This window comes from Rhinolophus sinicus, linkage group LG16 (genome assembly GCF_036562045.2).
Source record: "Rhinolophus sinicus isolate RSC01 linkage group LG16, ASM3656204v1, whole genome shotgun sequence".
Lineage (NCBI taxonomy): Eukaryota > Metazoa > Chordata > Mammalia > Chiroptera > Rhinolophidae > Rhinolophus > Rhinolophus sinicus.
In genome coordinates this window covers 33,402,858-33,420,768 of record NC_133765.1, presented here as the reverse complement: position 1 = coordinate 33,420,768, position 17,911 = coordinate 33,402,858, and the positions used below count along the sequence as shown (strand labels likewise).

At 38.9% G+C, this 17,911-nt stretch overlaps 1 protein-coding gene across 1 annotated transcript in view; it reads right to left on the bottom strand.

The window, feature by feature from the left end:
• Positions 1–711: 711 nt before the first annotated feature.
• The window catches only part of PPTC7 (protein phosphatase targeting COQ7), a 35,014-nt gene continuing 17,814 nt past the window's right edge, over positions 712–17,911 (bottom strand). Inside the window, exons 2-6 of the mRNA XM_019734081.2 lie at positions 15,778–15,957; positions 10,845–11,043; positions 7,285–7,408; positions 5,590–5,719; positions 712–4,524 (exon numbers count right to left, since the gene is read on the bottom strand). Of these exons, the coding sequence (XP_019589640.1) occupies positions 4,466–4,524; positions 5,590–5,719; positions 7,285–7,408; positions 10,845–11,043; positions 15,778–15,957 (692 nt within the window). The 3' untranslated portion in view covers positions 712–4,465. The remainder of the gene's footprint in view (positions 4,525–5,589; positions 5,720–7,284; positions 7,409–10,844; positions 11,044–15,777; positions 15,958–17,911) is intronic.

Below are 17,911 nucleotides of genomic sequence, written 5' to 3'. Positions count from 1 at the left end.
AACGTTCCTCAGTCAATGAAAACGGGCTTTCACCAAGCTTTTTGTGGAAACTGGCAATGCCCACATAATTTCAAGAAGTCCTTTCACATGTAGGCTAAAGATTTATGTATCTTATGTTTACACTAATGATTAACACTAAATTTCACGTATTTCTAACAAATGCAGATGACTACACAGACACATTTATGTACTAGAGTAACTGTAGGTCTCCTTGCAGGGGATGAGTTTCTGGTTCACTTCTCGATGTGGGCAGGGGGGGTGGTCAGGCAGTGAAGGCATATATATCATCAGTAATAGCCTGGATGCAGCATCAGCTTGTAAAAGATAGTTATACTGTTAAACTGTATTTAATTGGGATTTTAGAATTTGGATACAGAACGCTCAATTTAAATGATCCCAGATTTTTTGGTGCTTCACTCCATACCATTTGGAAGATGCAAAAGGCTTCTCAGCTAGGAAACCATCTACATTTTACATTCAATTATCAGTCCATTTTGATGAATTTTTGAGGAAGCTAAACTGATGTAGTAAACCAACAAGTGAAAAAGAGCCCAGGCAGATAAACTAGGAAAAGAGAGAAAATAACAGCTACAAAGTACAGAGTCAATGCTTGACTAAGAGGCTTGGAAATGAGGACGAGAGAGACCAACAAACTGTGTCAAGGGCTGGTGTCTGATTTATCACTATTCAAAATTAAAAGGAGTGCAGAGATTAGTATAAATACTATATTTATTAAATATCTTTACAGTTTATTTAAATGTATTTACAGAACTATTCCTGCATAAGTTATATTTCAGACATCCAATTCAGGTCATTGCCTCTTGGGTAAGACAAATAATGATAGTCTCAACAGAAAAAAGCAGCTCATTAGTATACACAAATTCAAATTTGCTTCATTATTTAGCCATCTTTGCCACAAACTACCTGCTAACAGTTAGGATTTTCATGTGGACACTGTCAATTTTTAGTTGAGAAGTTCAATTTTACAAAAAATGTTTTATGACTAAAATCCAAATGCTTTCTGCTTCGTATTTTCAGTTTTATAAGCCGATTTTGTTTTTGATATTGTAAAATTTGTTATATGCAAAAATGTGATCGTTTTCAGGGAAATTGGATGCTGTAGCTTCTACCAAAGATAGCTGGTATAAGATGACAAGGAACCAAGAACTTATTCAAAAGTACAAACATTTACAGTTCTAGTCAATCTTGTTTACAATCTCCAAAACACACAAAACTGACTCAGTAAATTCCCACAATTCCTGCCTTGTTACTTGATGTGGTAGGTTGGTGGTACAGAAGGTGGTACTGAAGGCTACTGTTCTATCCAGAACAAATGCAGCTGATAGGAGAGGACACACTCCCATCATGCAAAGCTTGAAATCTAGTTTCTAATAATCTAGACACAGCCCAACCCCCAGACATGCACACCTGGAATGGATTTTTTTGTGATTTAGTACCCATCAACCATATCAAGCTAGTACAGTAATTCAGGACAAATAACTTGTTTTCCCCCTTCATTTCTTCTTTCAGTTTTTAAGAGCCTATGAATCCACTGCATATCCGTTCAGTAAATTTTTTTTTTTTTTTTTTGTGCGCAGGCAGCTTAAGTTCACAGGAAGAAATAAGGTTCTGATATGTTTAGAGTGCACATTTTAAAACAGAACAAAAAAATTTCAAGCATGTGATAAAAATATTGATTTTTATAATACAGTATTGCTTTATAAATATAGATGGAAAAGCTATAAACTTTACTGGTCTTTGGTGCATCCAGAGAGGGATAATTTGTAAATTAGAAATCCAAATTCTCTTTTGTTATAAAAGTCCATTACATGCGGCAAACGTGTGTGTTGCTGTGTTATAGTGCTTGATTTAAAACACAATTAACACACACATCAAGTTCAGAGTCAGACCCACAACTGGTATATCTCAGTCATACCCCACAGAGACTTGGGGCCTGTGACCTGGAAAATTCCAGCACGGGTCCAACACAGCCTCTGACCACTGAGAGTGGAAGGCGAGTTACTTGATAAGCAGCACTCCAGCTGACCACTGGCGGTCATAACATTAAGTGCGTAACATAAAAAGGACAGGGAAAAAAGAAAACAAAATGTTTTGTCATTAACCTACAGGCCAAAGTCAGTTCCACTGTGAAACTCAATTCTTGTCTCACGAATTTCAACGTCACTGGTACAAATACATTGTCGATTTTTAACAATCATTTCCAAAACAGGTAAGTTGATTAAATGAGCTGTGTAAAACACCACCAACAAAGCATCACAAAGATTGTGTCTGATGGGTTAAATGAGGGCAGAGAAAAGCCAGTGACTTAACCAGCACTGCTCTACCAGGAATCAAATGTAAGCATTGGAAAAATTAATGCAAAATATATCCAGATCGTAAGGCTACATACCTCTGACCAGAAATAATTAAAAACCTAATAAAAGAAGTAACACCATCAGCCCAAGTATAAATGTACTCCTTCCAACAAAACCCTACTGGATGCAACTTTCTTTCCTTTTTTAAAATACACAGAGTCTGCAAATAGTTTGTGCAAAATAAATACCCCGTCACTTGCCACTCACGCTTCCATGTTTTATCACAGCACGATGGGTTCTCGTTATTAAATAGTCTCCCTCTACCCCCGCCCACTTCCCATCTCCTTTACCAAAGAATTCTGTTTTGTCAAGTTAGGGTAGTTAAGGCATTCTGACATGTAATTAAAGGTGATTCAAAATAGATATCTAACATTATGCCAATTTAGGAATAGTAGATAAATTACTGAACGGCTTACAAATGAATAACTCATTCTTATTATAAATGAAATGCCTGTTACAAGCATGATGCATTGAAATATAGTAATGACATGTACATGGTACATGTTAAACAATTTTAAATAAAACAAAAGCTTGACAGTTACCCAAATATACAGTACAAATTCACAAAACAAAATCTTTTAAAACAAGTTGAGGTAACCTCAAACATAAGTTTTAATGCAATAAACCAGGGAGTAAGTATCTCCTTTAGAGAAAGAGACTTTCTATCTTCTCCTCAAGTAGACTCATCAGGTTTAATTGCATTCTCGTCTATACACCAATGTTACCTGACTTATATATAAAACATGGCTTTAATTTAAAGATTGCTAAGTATATATATTTTTCTACCACCAAGTTAATGAGGGAAAAAAAAACTGACCCAAAAATATATATCTTTACAGCAGTCGACTTGTACACAAACCTTAAAAATAAGTTTGAGCTTGCAGATAATGGGAAAACTGACTGCGGGGTAGTTTTATAAGGAAATGATACACTGCAAGATGGCTATTCGGAAACTGTAAACATTAAGCTTGATTCAGAAACCCCTAAATTTCTGTGCAGGGCAAATGCGAATGTCAGCTCGTCACTAGTTTTCTTCGTGGACTCTTGTCCTGCTGCCACTGCCCACGGTGCTCTTTCCACACGGCCTCCCTGAATTTCTTGCATGCTCTACAGAAAGCAAGGCTACTAATACAAGGTCTGAGGTGACACTGGGAGTAGCATGACCACCAGAAGCCAACAAAATTCAAAGTAACAGCTGTCCATTCTCAACCCACTAGGCCTACGGGCCCAAGCTCCCATACGGTCATCACAGCAGACCGCCAGGAGGAATTCCAGCCATAACATTACATGTTTAGGCTGTGAGGAGTTTTATGTTGAGCAATATTTCCATTAAAAAATTTGCGTAAAGAGCCGCCTGCACCCCTCCTGCAGATCAGGCCACTCATGTGATTTGGACTAATCAATAAACTGCCAAACTCTGATCACAGGTCACAATTAAGCATCTTTTAAAAACCATGAAACATTTGCACCCATAGAACTAAATTGAATTTTTCTTCCAATTTGTAATAAAAAAGCTCTTGGGATCAAGATTTCATAATCCAGAGCAATGTTTTACAGAATTATAAACCCCTGAAAAATAGGAGTTTATAATGAAAACATAAAGCCACACCCAATCATAACAGAGACTGTAGAGTACAAGTGTAACACTTCTTTCCATGAGTAATTTATGTCTCTAGTAGATGTATCATAACATACAATTTGTGTTAAGAGTTTTAAAATCCCTTTTACACACTGTAATTCTGAATTCACTTTACCAACATTACTCATTTTCTTCAATACTTCCACCATTTCTGAAAATAGCCATTTTGGCTTTGAAAACCTCCATCCCAACACAGAAAGGACAATGAGAAGTAAAAGTCAATCTTCAAATCTTGATTCTCTTCAAACTTGCTGGCAGATATGGGCTAGTGAATGACAGTAGTGGTTTTCAACAAAGATCTCAACGGGGTCTCAAAGACAGGCAAAAGGCTTACATCACCAGCCATTGAGATAAGTGGCAAAGAAACGTGGTCCTGCCCGCAGGATCAGCACACACGGCAGAGGAGAATTTGGGATGAGGAAAGAAAGGCAGGAGTTGACACCTAGGCGAGTCAGTCTGTATACTCAGCCACTATTGAAAGAAGGACGGTGATATCGTCTGGCTTTCCACCTAAAATAAAAATGACAATGTATTCATGTATCTTAAAAGGAAAAGTCAAGCAAATGCTTGCAATTCAGGCAGGTATGGTTTGTCAATATACTCTAGTAGAGAAAAGAAAACAAAATTTGACAGAAATAAACAAAAAACACCAAGACATTTACATGCAATTTAACTGAAGCTTTAAAAAAACCTTTCCTGCTCCTTTACAACAGGAGCTCTGTTAAAATGGACACCATATTCTATGTTTATAGCAATTACAGTAAAGAGAAAATCTGGTTAAGATAAATTCTGCCTGACGAGAAAGTTATATGCTTCTATCCACAATCCTAATTTGGACAAACATAGCCAGTTTTGAAACTAGGAATAGTCTTGTATTCTGCCAAACAGCAATGGCATGTGCTTTTTTCTATTTTAATATTTCCTGGAGGGCTAAGAAATGCTTTACATGTCATAATATTATATCAGCAAGAAACTGACCAACTCTAGTAGTTCTGGTATGCTAACATGTCATCCCAGCTCTAAGACTGAGCTACTGGCCTGCTCCCAAAGTTACACATCCCTCAGTAGATAGGACTCTTCAAGCAAGAACAGTTTAACACTGCTTCCCTCTTCAAAACCTGCTGTGGCAGTTTGGCAGGCAACTACTGTCAATGAGTCCCACAAAGCCAGAGGAAGGCAGAAGTGAAATGTCAGACCCGTGAAGGGCAGAATGTTGAACTGCTGGGAATGTCCAGTCCCTCCAGGCAGGGCTCGGAGGCCCTCTGGGCTCAGGTCCCAGCAGTGCAGTGGTGGCAGTAAAGGGCTTCAGGTCCCGCCTGCCTCTATAGCCAATGAAGCTCACTGCTGAAGGGAATCCTCTGTGGGGAAGACAGGATGACACGCACTTGCTCTTTCCTTGCAGTGTTCAGGCCTGCTGACCATGCTCAAAGCCACTGGCTCACCACTGGGAGAGGACACCTCCGTAGTCCTCCACCGAGCACCCAGAGGTCTAGTGTACCTCACCCCACAGCCCAGAATGTTTCCGTCTTACTATGTCCCCAATTAGTCCTTATGACTTTCCGAAAGAATGCTTACCTCTCACATTCAATCCGTTGTCACATGCAAACTGTGCGAAGGGTGACATATAATTTGGGTCATAGGCCAGCTCATGAGCTTGCTCAGCAATGCTTCTTGCTGTCTGTTGTATACTTTCATAATTTGAATTCTAAGATGAAGCAGGAGGGAGTTATTTTTACCATAATGCCCCATATGATTTCTGTATTCAAGTAAACTTCTTACAAATATCACTTTTTAAGACTAACATTTATCTAACCATAGTTTCCACCACTTAAGTTTTATTCCAGTTCGAGAAGACGTTAAACCATTCATTACACCTTGACTAAAATGAACGAGACAACCAGTGCAGCCTGCATGAGATGCCACACAAAAAGTCCTTTGCCTTGGGCCCTGAAGTTTAGATTTTCACTTTTGCTTCCCCCCCCCACCCCCATTTGAAATTCTTAAGGTATTTTTGCTAAAATGGGATGAGACTGAAAAGGCGAATTTTGACAGCACTTCAGAGATAACCTCAAGTTTCCTTGCTTACGAATGCACCCCTGGCCAACCACAGATTGCTCTCTAAGTAAGAGCTGCCAGTTACCCTACTGAAAAACACTTCAGCATTTTGTATCGCAGTGAGATTGCCTAGCTGTATTGTCTTGAGCCATAGCCTTACCCTTGCTACTTCAACTTCCTCATCTGTAAAATGGGGATGGGGCACAAGGTCAATTGGAGCTCTAAGACTCAGAACAGTTTCAGTATAAATAATAATAGGCCTCTGCTTCAATGTCACCTCCTTCAGAGGCCTTCCCTGACCAGTCTTTCTAAAACAGCAGCTCTCTCTATTCTCCACCCCTTCACCCTGCTTTATTTTTCTTCCTTTTTACTGCCGACATTGTAGCAGATTCTTTCTCTGTATTATCTGCATTCCTCCACTAGGATATAAGCTCCAGAGAGCAGGGCAATGTGTCACTTCTGCTTCCACACTATCACCTATACAGTACAGTGCCAGCACGTGCCAACATCTGGCCTTCACTGAACCCCACAGAGGCCTGGTGGTCTTAGTTCATCCTCACCACAACCCTATAAACAGACTCTTCTGTATCCCCATTTTACAAGTGAGGAAAATAGTGCTGAAAAAGTTCAGAAACTTACTTCAAGTTATACTGGTTAGTGGTAAAAACATGAGAAAAGGCTAACTTTTCCCGGAGTTAGTATTTTTTACAAAGCCAGGAGAATATGGAAAGACTTCTTTTCACTTCCTTCCACTCTCTGTATGAGTCAAGTCTGAACTATTTCATTACTGGTGATAGCTCAGCTCGCACAAGGCCTTCCTTAGCTGGCTCTGGTATGATGATTTCTTATCTTTCCCAGCCTCAACACCTGCTGGGTTTGTTATGCGAATAAAAGGAGAAAAGGACAACCAAGAGCCAAGACCGTTAAATACCATTAAAATATAATACAAAATACAAATAAGAAAATTCTTCATCTGGACTTTTCCTACCTTTACCTAACTACTAAAGACTTGGGTTACAAGCCTTTTCCCCTCAAGTTTTCCAGTTGTGAATATTTCCGTTTACAATTACTTGAAAGATTAGAACTATTATATTCCTATACTCACAAAAATAGTCCTTTCCAGAACTACAAAAAGAGACAATGCAACTGAATCAAGAAAACTCAGCTGCCCAGAGAGGGCCACTGCTTCCAAGGGTCAACCTTTAAGTGAATTACCTTTAACTTTTTTAGCTCCTGAAGGATCATATAATCAGGCATGTTGTCAAAGAGTCCATCTGTCGCTGTCAGGATAATGTCTCCTAACTGGACATCAAAAGACGTGCTATCAGCAGCATCCGGGCTATGACAAGGACAGGATAGAGGCAAAATTAAGAAAGCCTTTTAGAAATACCATTCAAAATTTCCAACAGGCACTATGTTATAATGTAATGAGGCTTTAAGAAAAACTTATTTATAATAACTGAGTCAATAATAAAAACCAGTCATTATGAAATTCCTAACCTTGAAAAAAATTAAAAACTAAAAACTGATATATGTATTTCAAAAACTTAACTGAAACTACCAAGTAAAATAGTTTGATGATTTGTCATATGTGGTTAAAAAGAGGGAGTGTTCTTTTCTGAGTCAGATACTAACATGCCTCTAAAATCCTAATGAAAATGAGTCTTTATTTCCTAATTCTTTAGAGCCACATTCCATCCTCTGGTATTCATTTTCCACCCATCAATTTCCCTGCAGGCTTGAATCTGGCTCTCAGGAAGCTGTATTATAGTGGAACAACTGACCGAGCACTGGGGAGGAGAGCATGCAAATCCTGTAAGAATGCACGCAAAGGAAATACCTGCAATGACATTTATTACTATAGTACTAGTAATTACTAGTATATTACTAGTAATATGATGTTAGTATTACTAAATAATACTAACTCTGGCAGAGTAAGGTCTGTCTGTCTCCCAGGGCTTACAAAGTGCTCATCACGCATAGGCATTTATTTATTAGTGTGCCTGGCACACAGCAGTTCTTCAAGAAATATCTGTTGAATGACTAAATGAACGAAGAAAAAGTAACCGACCCTCCAAATTGGGGGGGGGGGGCGGAGACACAACTCTGTAATACATTGTTAATGAAGGGAGAAAGGTAGAGACTCTGTGTGCGCATGCACAAGACACAGAGAGAGAGAGATACCCATAGATACGGATGTTTTTATATGCAGAGAATAAATCTGAAAGGATTCAAAGAAACAGATAACAGTGGCTGCCTCTGAGGAGAGAATGTTTGGCTGGGGGCAGGTATAGGAGGTAGAGTTCTCACTCCCCCCCCTTTTTTTTTAAAGGAGGGCGCAGCTCACAGTGGCTCATGCGGGGATCGAACCGGCAACCTTGGTGTTATTAGCACAGCGCTCTAACCAACTGAGCTAACCAGCCACCCCTCACTACATCTTTTTGTATAAAACTTTTAAAAAGACAGATGGGAGATTTTTTCCTCTGATGACACCTGAAGAAAGACATAAAGAATGGGAAAAAACCCAGGTGGGGAGAAGAGAAAAGATCATATATTCAGAGTTAACGCCCCTCCCACCCACACCCCCAGAGGCTAATTCTAAGTCACTTCCAAAGGCCAGATTCACTGCTTCCAGGCCTCCAAGGTGAGGGAAAGGTGAGATACCTGATAATATGCCTTAACCGGCAATTAGCGAACAAGAGCCAGGAGAAAAAAAATCACACACTAATCCGGAAGGGAGTGTATGAAAGCACCCTAACTAAGCTTGACAGAAAAATCCTAAAACCCGTGTAAGCAACATATTGTAAAATTTGTGAAGAGAAAACATAGAAATACAGCCTGCCCATGCCTGCTGGGGATTTACACAAAGTGCACTGAAAAAATTTCTGGTTCATCTTCTCTTGACTAAGGAAAGAAGTGGCACATCTAAAAGTTCTGTGATGGGCTCTGGCAAGAAACAAACTAACTTTTACTTATATGCTTATACAATGAATATTTTGTAAAAACAGCTACTAAAGGAAAACCTATAAATTAAAGTTAAAATAGTATTTTATAGATAAGATCGACTGATAGCTAAGGAAGTAACATACAGCAGGAAGAAAAAAAAAGTCTGTAAAACTGGTGGAAACCATGTTGATTTCTTCTGTGGAATTAAGAGAAACACTATAAGACACTTCACATTTGCTCAGTCGTTGGAGGCTAATCAGATTCTAGAAGCTTAGATTCATGACCAGGTTGGCACCGAAGCTCTATTTTATGCTGAGGTTTTTCTTTCTCAGGAGTGTCCTTTGCTATTCTGCCTGCGAAAGACTCACTACCATTGGACAGTTTGTCCCCTTCTCCCAACACTCCCACCCATGAGCTTGGTGTTCCGCCAGCTGCAATTTTGCCCATTTTGATTGAACATACTGTGCTGCTGGAAACTTTTGACTGCACTGAAACACGAGCTGAAATCACATGCTAGCAAGCTGTTTCAGGATTCCAGGGGAAGCAACCTCCACCTCGCTGGCAGGCCAGGGTGAGTGCTGCCTTAACTAGACTGTCCCAAAGATAGCGTGAGATACAGCAGGGCTGCTCTGGCACTCAGAAACCAAAAGGAGAAGAATCAAATAAAGAAATTAAAACTCTGTTCTCCAGAAACTGTTAGGTGAGCTTGATATCTACCAAGGCACTGGAGTTCTCAGCCCTCCCCACTCCAATATGGCAAATATTAATGTGTATTACAGTCAACTGAAAAAGAGCCCACAATCAAATATTCTTCCAATTATGGTAATCTGCCTTAATCTGAAAGCAAAAAATGCTTCTCTCTAGGAGTCAACAATAGACCTTCAGATGGGCAATACTGAATACCTAATCATATAATATGCTCATTTTAGTTTAAAAGATGGCAGTAATAGTCATTTTATCTTGGTTAGGACTTAAGATCTGGCTTCATAAGAACTATAGGCACTAGCCAGAATGCTTCTATTCTTATAAAAGTCTTGTTACTCATTTAACAACATTTATGAATTGCCAACAATGTTTGTGCCAGGTCCTATAAGGTTGTTACAGGCAGTGAAATCTGAGACTATCTTCGCCTTATTCTGTACTCTGATCTTAGTGAAGATAAACTGTAAATGTTGATTCAAAAAAGTACTAATGATCTTGGAAAGTTTTCCTGACAATTTAAAAATGAACTGAGAGAAGGTGTCAGAAGAAAAAGAGACAAACGCCTCAAACAGCATCATTGCAAAACATACCCAAGACCACTTCTGATTCCATTTCCTGCAATTTAACTTGGCTCTCACAGGTGCTATATGGACTGCAATTTCTCTCTGATGCATGTACTAGAAGGCCCTGAGAATCAGGAAGTTATTCTGATAAATAAAGCAGACGTCTGTTCGCATGCTTCCCTAATAACGTGTGCAAAATCTTGTACAGGCAATGACATGTATGAAAAATGACTCATCTCTCCCACACAATTTAACAAATACAACCATATGTACCACGTGGTCTTGATATGAAAAACTAATATTCTATAAGCCTGAAATAGTACTTTCACATTCTTGTCAAATTATTGGGTGTTTATCAGAATTGCACTTGGCCGCAATATCAAGTTCAAGCAAAATAGCTTTTGAAGTCAAACTAAAAGCTCCCAATGAGAACATTCTCAATGTGCCTTCTTTTCTCACACGAGAACAGAAATTGCCTGTGTCCATTGTGGTTAAGGGGGATGGGGACGAACCTATGAGTGAGCCATGTTCCGTTCACACTAAATGGCTGAGAAGGGAGATTACCTGTCACTCAAGACGACTCCCTCGGCCTCAGGTGGTGCAATTGAGAGCTGGAATGGAGTGTTGAAGTAATGCTGCTGCTCATCTGACCGGTGCACAACTTCGCCACCCCTGACAACCAGAAAGCCTGAATCGCCCAGGTTGGCTGTGTGCAAGCGGTGGCTCGTTCTGTCCAGCACCACGATGCAGGCAGTACTGCTACCTAAAAACAAAAACGATCTCCGTTTAGCTTCTCTTACCAGACTGCCTTTGTATACACATTTTTATCAAATTACCCCCCACAAAGAGCAACATCCCGTAATTTGAACCTCCTTTGCTTAGTTATGCTCCATATCCCCAACAAATGTCAATAGTAATCTGACCAGAGTCCAAATGTCAAGGAAAGAAAAAGGGATTTTTAGTACACATAGTAAGTGGGCCACTGACGATCTGAATTCTTCCATTTGCAGAAAGAAAACAATAAAAATGGCTGATATTTAACCACATTAATTTGTTTCAATAGTGTTATTAATCTATGCCAAATGTTCAAAAGCATGTTGTTGAGATATTAAGTTTTAATACTTAAATGCCAGAATGAGAATTTTACGTTTCCCTGACATTTCTCATTAGTCATTGGCAGGAAGCCTTCTCCACAAAATTCACTAACATTTAAGACAGGGCACACAACTACAATTTTTACCAGATTTCCATCTGTTGAGGTCATGAAGAACTTTTATTGGGGACTGACTCATTGTGAAATAACAAGACCAATTTTCCTAGGTTGCTTATAGAATCAACCTGTTCACTTTACAGAGACTACTAATGCTCAGATAGGAGAGACCACATTCCAAGCAGAGAGCAAAAAGCTTCTGGGTAATCTTTGCAGCACACAGCTCACATGACCTTCCCCAGACCAAAAGACTGTTAGTACAATTAGTAAGATCACTTTCAGCTACTAAAATTTAAATCTATACCTACAGAAAAATGGCAAAATAGAAAAATAAGCAGTTCACCAAGAAATAGATGAGAAATGATCATCGCACTACTCCCCATTTTGCCTATAAGCTTAACAAGAATTCAAAGAAGATAATGCAGTGTTGTCACAAGTGTAGTGAACACGTCACTCTCATTCCATGGTGGTGAGAGAGGAAAACTAAACCTTTCTAAAGGGCAATAGAGCCCTGAAAAAGGTGCATAGGCTTTGATCTAGCAATTCCACCGGTGAGAATTTATTCTAAGAAAATAACTAGAGATGCAAATAAGACTTAAGTACACAAAACACCGTTAAAGATCAGGAAGAAATGGAAATAACCTCAACATCAAAAATTAAGGGATTGATTAAATAAATTACAGTACGTCCATGCAATGGCAGGCTATACACTATCCCATAACACTTAAAGAGTATTCTCTTAAGTCAGCCTGCCTGTGTATGAATGCTGGCCCTGCCACTTGCTAGCTGTGTGGTCCAGGGCAAATTACTTAACCTCTCTGTGCTTCAGTTTCCACATCTATAAAAATAGGGATAACAGTAACTATCTTAAAGAGTTGTTTGTGAGGATAAAATTAGTTAAATCATGTCAAGCACTTATAATACATATTAAGTGTTAGCTTTCTGACAGCCACTAAAATTGCTAGAGAAATATATTTGAAAAGGAAAGATAACTTCAGTGAAACAAGTAGACTACAAGCTAGTATTAAAGTTTCCTTAAAAAAATGATAAACTTAAAAAGTGTACATCAAAAAGAGTGAAATTTATTTAAAAAATTTTAAAAAGCAATAGTAGGCAAAGGCTAAACTGTTAAGATGAGTTAAAAAGCAAAATAAAACAAAATAAACAGGCTGTGGAACAAGCTGTGCCATATCCCAGGGCTCCATCATTTTCTAGCGGTCTGACTGCCAGTAAGCACTTCTTCCCTCTAGGCCTGTTTCTTCCTAACAAATGATGACTAAAAGTACCTACCAGCCTACCTCATGGGGCCGTTGTGAGCACACAACGGATTCAACTCCTCTTACCATCACTATTCTACGCACAAACATACATAGAAAAGTTTCAGGGAGCATAATAACTAAAATGTTAATAGTTTTCATAGTGGGATTATGGGTAATTTAATTTTTGTTATTAGTTTTTCCTAAATGAAAATGTGTAACTTAATAATTTAAAAACACTTAAGCATTTGTCTCATTGTAATGTTCAGAAATTCTGTTTCCTTGTTCTCTAGTTTATACAGGGGTACTAACCGAACACTCTGATACTAAATAAACTACCCTGTCTCTACCATTAAATGTCAAAGAAAAACAGGTACTGTATCCTCCACAGCTTATATTAGAGCTGAGATCACCAATGACCCTTCCTTCCTTATTCAATACACAGAAGCTTGAATCATCATCAACAGAATCATCATCACACAAAAGGTCTGAAAGCTGATGGGATAAATCTGAGAACGAAAAATGACAGATAAGTAGCACAGCCTTGAATTTTCTGCTGCAGTAAGGACTCACGTTGACTCATTATTACTGACAAACCCAGGCTATCATTTTGCTACCCTTGTGGCAGTAACCCGCTGAGTTAGGATCAAAATGGTCCTCAGATGCTTTAATATGCAAAGCAGCACCAACAAAAGCAAGCCTGGCCTTAAAGAATCATCTGGGCTTTGAATCATCCTCCTCTGCCTCTTCAAATTACTGACAGGTGCACGTGGCTCAGGCCCTGACAGCCCCAAAATGGGAGAAGAGCTCATTCTTAGGTGTTTGGAGAGGAACAAGCAGGCAAAAAAGAAGAAAAGAGGTACTAGGAAAACAACAGCGTCGGATGTTCAGATGACTGACTAGTCCAGACAAATCCCTCATGCTACAGTGGAAATATTTTTATCACTGGTCCTTTATTTTGTAAACAACTACTAAGACTTTGTGTAGCAAAGAGAGAAAGGAATACCTTATTAGAAGTGACCCCTCGAATTCTTAAGATATGTCGGCTTCGTAAGACCTAAATCCACAGAAGGGTTTCTGAGGAAACAGATGTTAACAGCCTATGATGCCAACCTAGATCTAAAAGCAGCTAGGAAGTCTCAGGAAATAAGCGGTTATTACTATCGGTTTGCCCTTCATATTGGAAACGTTATAGGCTTTTTAGCAATTGCTGGATTAAAGAAAAAAGGATTACCTAATCTTGTAAAGTTAATTATTTGCAATTATATCTGAGGTTCAATAAAACTCAGCAGCCTGTCTTTGCCAAAATGTGTTTAGTTACAAATAGCGTAGAGATGTGTAGATTATGTGAGAGAAGTACGTTTATGTGTCAAATATGGTAACGAAGGATTACTTCAACATGTCTTTTAGGAGAAAAAATTATAATATTCAATGTAAGAAAACCTTAATATGTCCCTTAAACTTATTTTATTAAGATCTCCCAGTTATATGAGGATAAATAGGAAGGGAAGTAGGGATGAGGAAGAAATTTAGCAAAAACTAAGCTTTTAGACAGTTGCTGTTCTGTAACTGGCTATTCCAAGTCACAGTGAAAGCCTAGGGGGAGAAGGGGTCGGAAGAGGCTTCAAGGAACACGCAAGTCAGGCCCCTGGAATCTGTGTTTGCAGGCTTCTGTTAAATATCAGACTAGTAGATGGTATTCTGCAATGTCCTCTTTTCCTTCAACAACATGTTTCGGATTACTGCATGAAGCTTTAAGTCATTTCTTTTCACAAAAAAACGTCTCCAATTGACATATGAAGCAAGGGGGTCAGAGGTTAAGTGGTTTGCCCAAAGTCATATGGCAAGTTGACAGGTGTTAGAATCTCGGCTGTTTCACTGTGCAGGCTCCAGACTGCATGTCCAAAATAGCAGATTAAGACAAAGCGGTATATTGAAACCTCAATACAGATTTGCCTTCAGTTAGAAAGAAGCATGGAGAAGACAGAAGATCGCAGCATGATGAAAAGAACCCCTTCTCACCAATGATTTAAATTGAAGGCAAGCATTTACAGTGTGGAGCTCTTCATTAACACTGAACAGAGGCTGATTTTAAATGTGGATGGTGACTGGGAGGGAGGCCTTCTAGTAACCAGAAAGATGCTGGCAATTAGCAGAAACTTAATAACATCCTTTCTGAAAGTCTGCTTAGAAGGCTGGGTGAGTTGTTGGGTAAGTTCCCAGGAAACCATTTAACAAACAAATGTAGACGTTTGGCCAAAGGATGCTCCATTAGCATACCAGATAAACACTAGGTATTTATACGCTTTCTAATACAAGATTGGCAGGGCTCTCCTTTGTTCCACGCTATTGCGCCGCCTCATCAGCTAACTGCTAGTAATCTGGGGTGCAACCTAAACAACCCAGAGGTAAGCAACTGAAGTTTACAAGCCAGGTACCATCCCTTTCTTCTTCCCTTAGAAAGAACCACTATCCTGAGTTATACAACCACTTGCTTTTCTTTTCTCATATTTTAGAATCCCTAAATAATAGTTTTACCTTATGTTTCTGAATTTGAAATATATGGAATCAGACTGTTACGTAGTATTCTGCAATGTCCTCTTTTCCCTCAACAACATGTTCTTGACTGTAAGCAGCTTTATATCCTTCCTTTGCAAAAGGCATTTTCCTACTAGAAATGGACTTGTAGGTTGTTCCCAGTTTTCTGCTATTATCAACAATGCTACTATGAACATTGTACCTACTCTTGTTACACAGATGGGTACAGACCTAGAGGTGGAATTCTGGGACATGCTACCTGTTCATGTGTAACTTTACTCTGTAATCCCCAATTGTTTTCTAACGTGTTTGTTACTATTCACATTCCCTCCCAGCAGTATAAGTATTTTGGTTAGCCCACAGCTTCTCTATCAAACTCTGGTTAACAGGAAGAGCCTCAGAAAAAAGGGCTGTTAAGGTTATTTCCTTGGTTTTGTTGTTAACCATCTCCTGGGCTTCTTCAGAGAAGAAAACATGGAACATATCTACTTACCAAGCAAAGGTACTTTATTTTGCAGCAACTCACAGTAGCTTGTGGTGAGGATTCCAATGGGATTACTCGGGACAAACCGTCCTTCTTTTACTAGCCGTTCACACGTCCGCATTAAAGTCCCTGAGAACTGAGACGGATCAACTCCATAGTCTCTCCATCCTCCTACACCATCTGCAACCCCTTAAAGAAAAAAAATTACATTTAAAGGATGTTCTTACCAACCTCTAGGAACTCTTACCTCATTCCTCCTGACAGTTAATTTTACTACATACTGGTGTACACATATTTACCCTGAAATTCATAAAAAGTGCTCAAGTTTAATATATTATACACTAATACTCATAAAGCCATATTCTCCACTTAGAATTTGATCTTTCATATGTTGAGGAATAAACATGAGCTACCATAGGTGGCATTGCCCACCAGCCAACAGTTCAATTTCAGCAGGACTGCTATCTTTGTATAGAAGTATTTGTGTTATTCCGGTTTGTTGTATTTTTTAAAAATTAAAAATGATTTTTTTTAGTGTTGATGCTAGTGATAACACAACTGAGCCAGAGCTGGAAATCATTAATACCAAAAGTAGGAAACTTTGAACTTTAAATATCAGTCAATAACTAAAATGAAGAACAAAATTAAGACTCTAACCCATTCCCTTTTCTCCGCCCTCAGAGACAACCACTATCTTATACAAGGCTATGCTTTCCAATACAACAGCCACTACCACACGTGGCTGGCTCCTTAGCACTTGAAATGAAGCTGATGCAAACTGAGATGTGCTCTAAGTATGAAATACACACTGGATTTTGAAAACTTGGCATGAGAAAAAAGGTAAACTATCTCATTAATTTTACACTGATTACATGTTGAGATAACATTTTGGATATAATGTGCCAAATACATTATTAAAATTCATTTCACCTGTTTTTAATTAATGTAAATATTAGGCAGTTCAAAATGACATGTATTACTCATATGTTTCTATTGAGCTGCACTGCTATACAGAGAGAATTCCAGGGGTCCATAGAGCTACTGATGAGGTCAGTCTGTGTAAGGCTCCTTTACCCAGAGGAAACCAGTGTGCAAGAAAGTCAGTAAGACTTTCAAAGTCGACGTCATAGCGTCTCCTATTCAACCCCTTTGCAAAACACCAAGCTAGTTGTTCAACATTAAAAACCAATTTCTGTCTACTAAATTCAAACAAACTGAGAGAAAAAAAGTCAGCTATATGCATTATTAAGGTTTTTAACTTTTTATTTACTTAAGTGTGTTTTTCCAGGACCCGTTAAGTAGTTGTTTCAATCTAGTTGTGGAGAGCACAGCTCACAGTGGCCCATGTGGGGATCAAACCGGCAACCTGTTAAGAGCACAGCGCTCTAAACAACTCACGGCAGCACACAGTAGCCCACAGCCACTCACGCTGGCCACCGGCCACTTCTGGCAGCACATGGTAGCCCATGGCAGCCCAGCTCCAGGGAGAGCTGTTGTTCACAATCTTGGCTGTAGAGGGCGCAACTCACTGGCCCAGGTGGGAATCGAACAGGCGACCTCAGAGTTAGGAGCACTGCGTTCCAACCACCTGAGCTACAGGCCGGCCCTATTAAGGTTTTCTGGAAGGATCTATAAGAAGTATTAATAGTTGTTTTGGAAATAAGGGACTGAAAGTGGTCAGTGAATAAATGAAAGATTTTAGCTTTTTATTTCATATTGTTCTGTATTGTTTGACTTTTATTTTTATGAGTGTATTGCTTTTATAAAATGTTAATTAGGAATTTTATAATTTTTAAGGCTTTCTGAGCAAGAAACATCCTCCCCACATACACATTTACATCTTTTGCACATTCAACTCTCACACATTTTAAACATTACTTGGTACAAAAGTAAGCGAGTGCCTGTATATGCATCCCTGAAAAAATGGCTTAATGTGAAATGGACACATGAAACTATTTTTCTGATAATGGCATTTATCAAACAATGAAACATCCTGAAAAAAATAAGAGGAAAAAGGACCGGAAGACAGTAAAGAGGGTGACAAATAACATCACTATTGGGGCAGCAACTTTTCCCACCTTTTGTGACCAACCAATAAGTCAAAGTTCACTTTGGGGCAATTCCATATTAGTTGATTAGATAG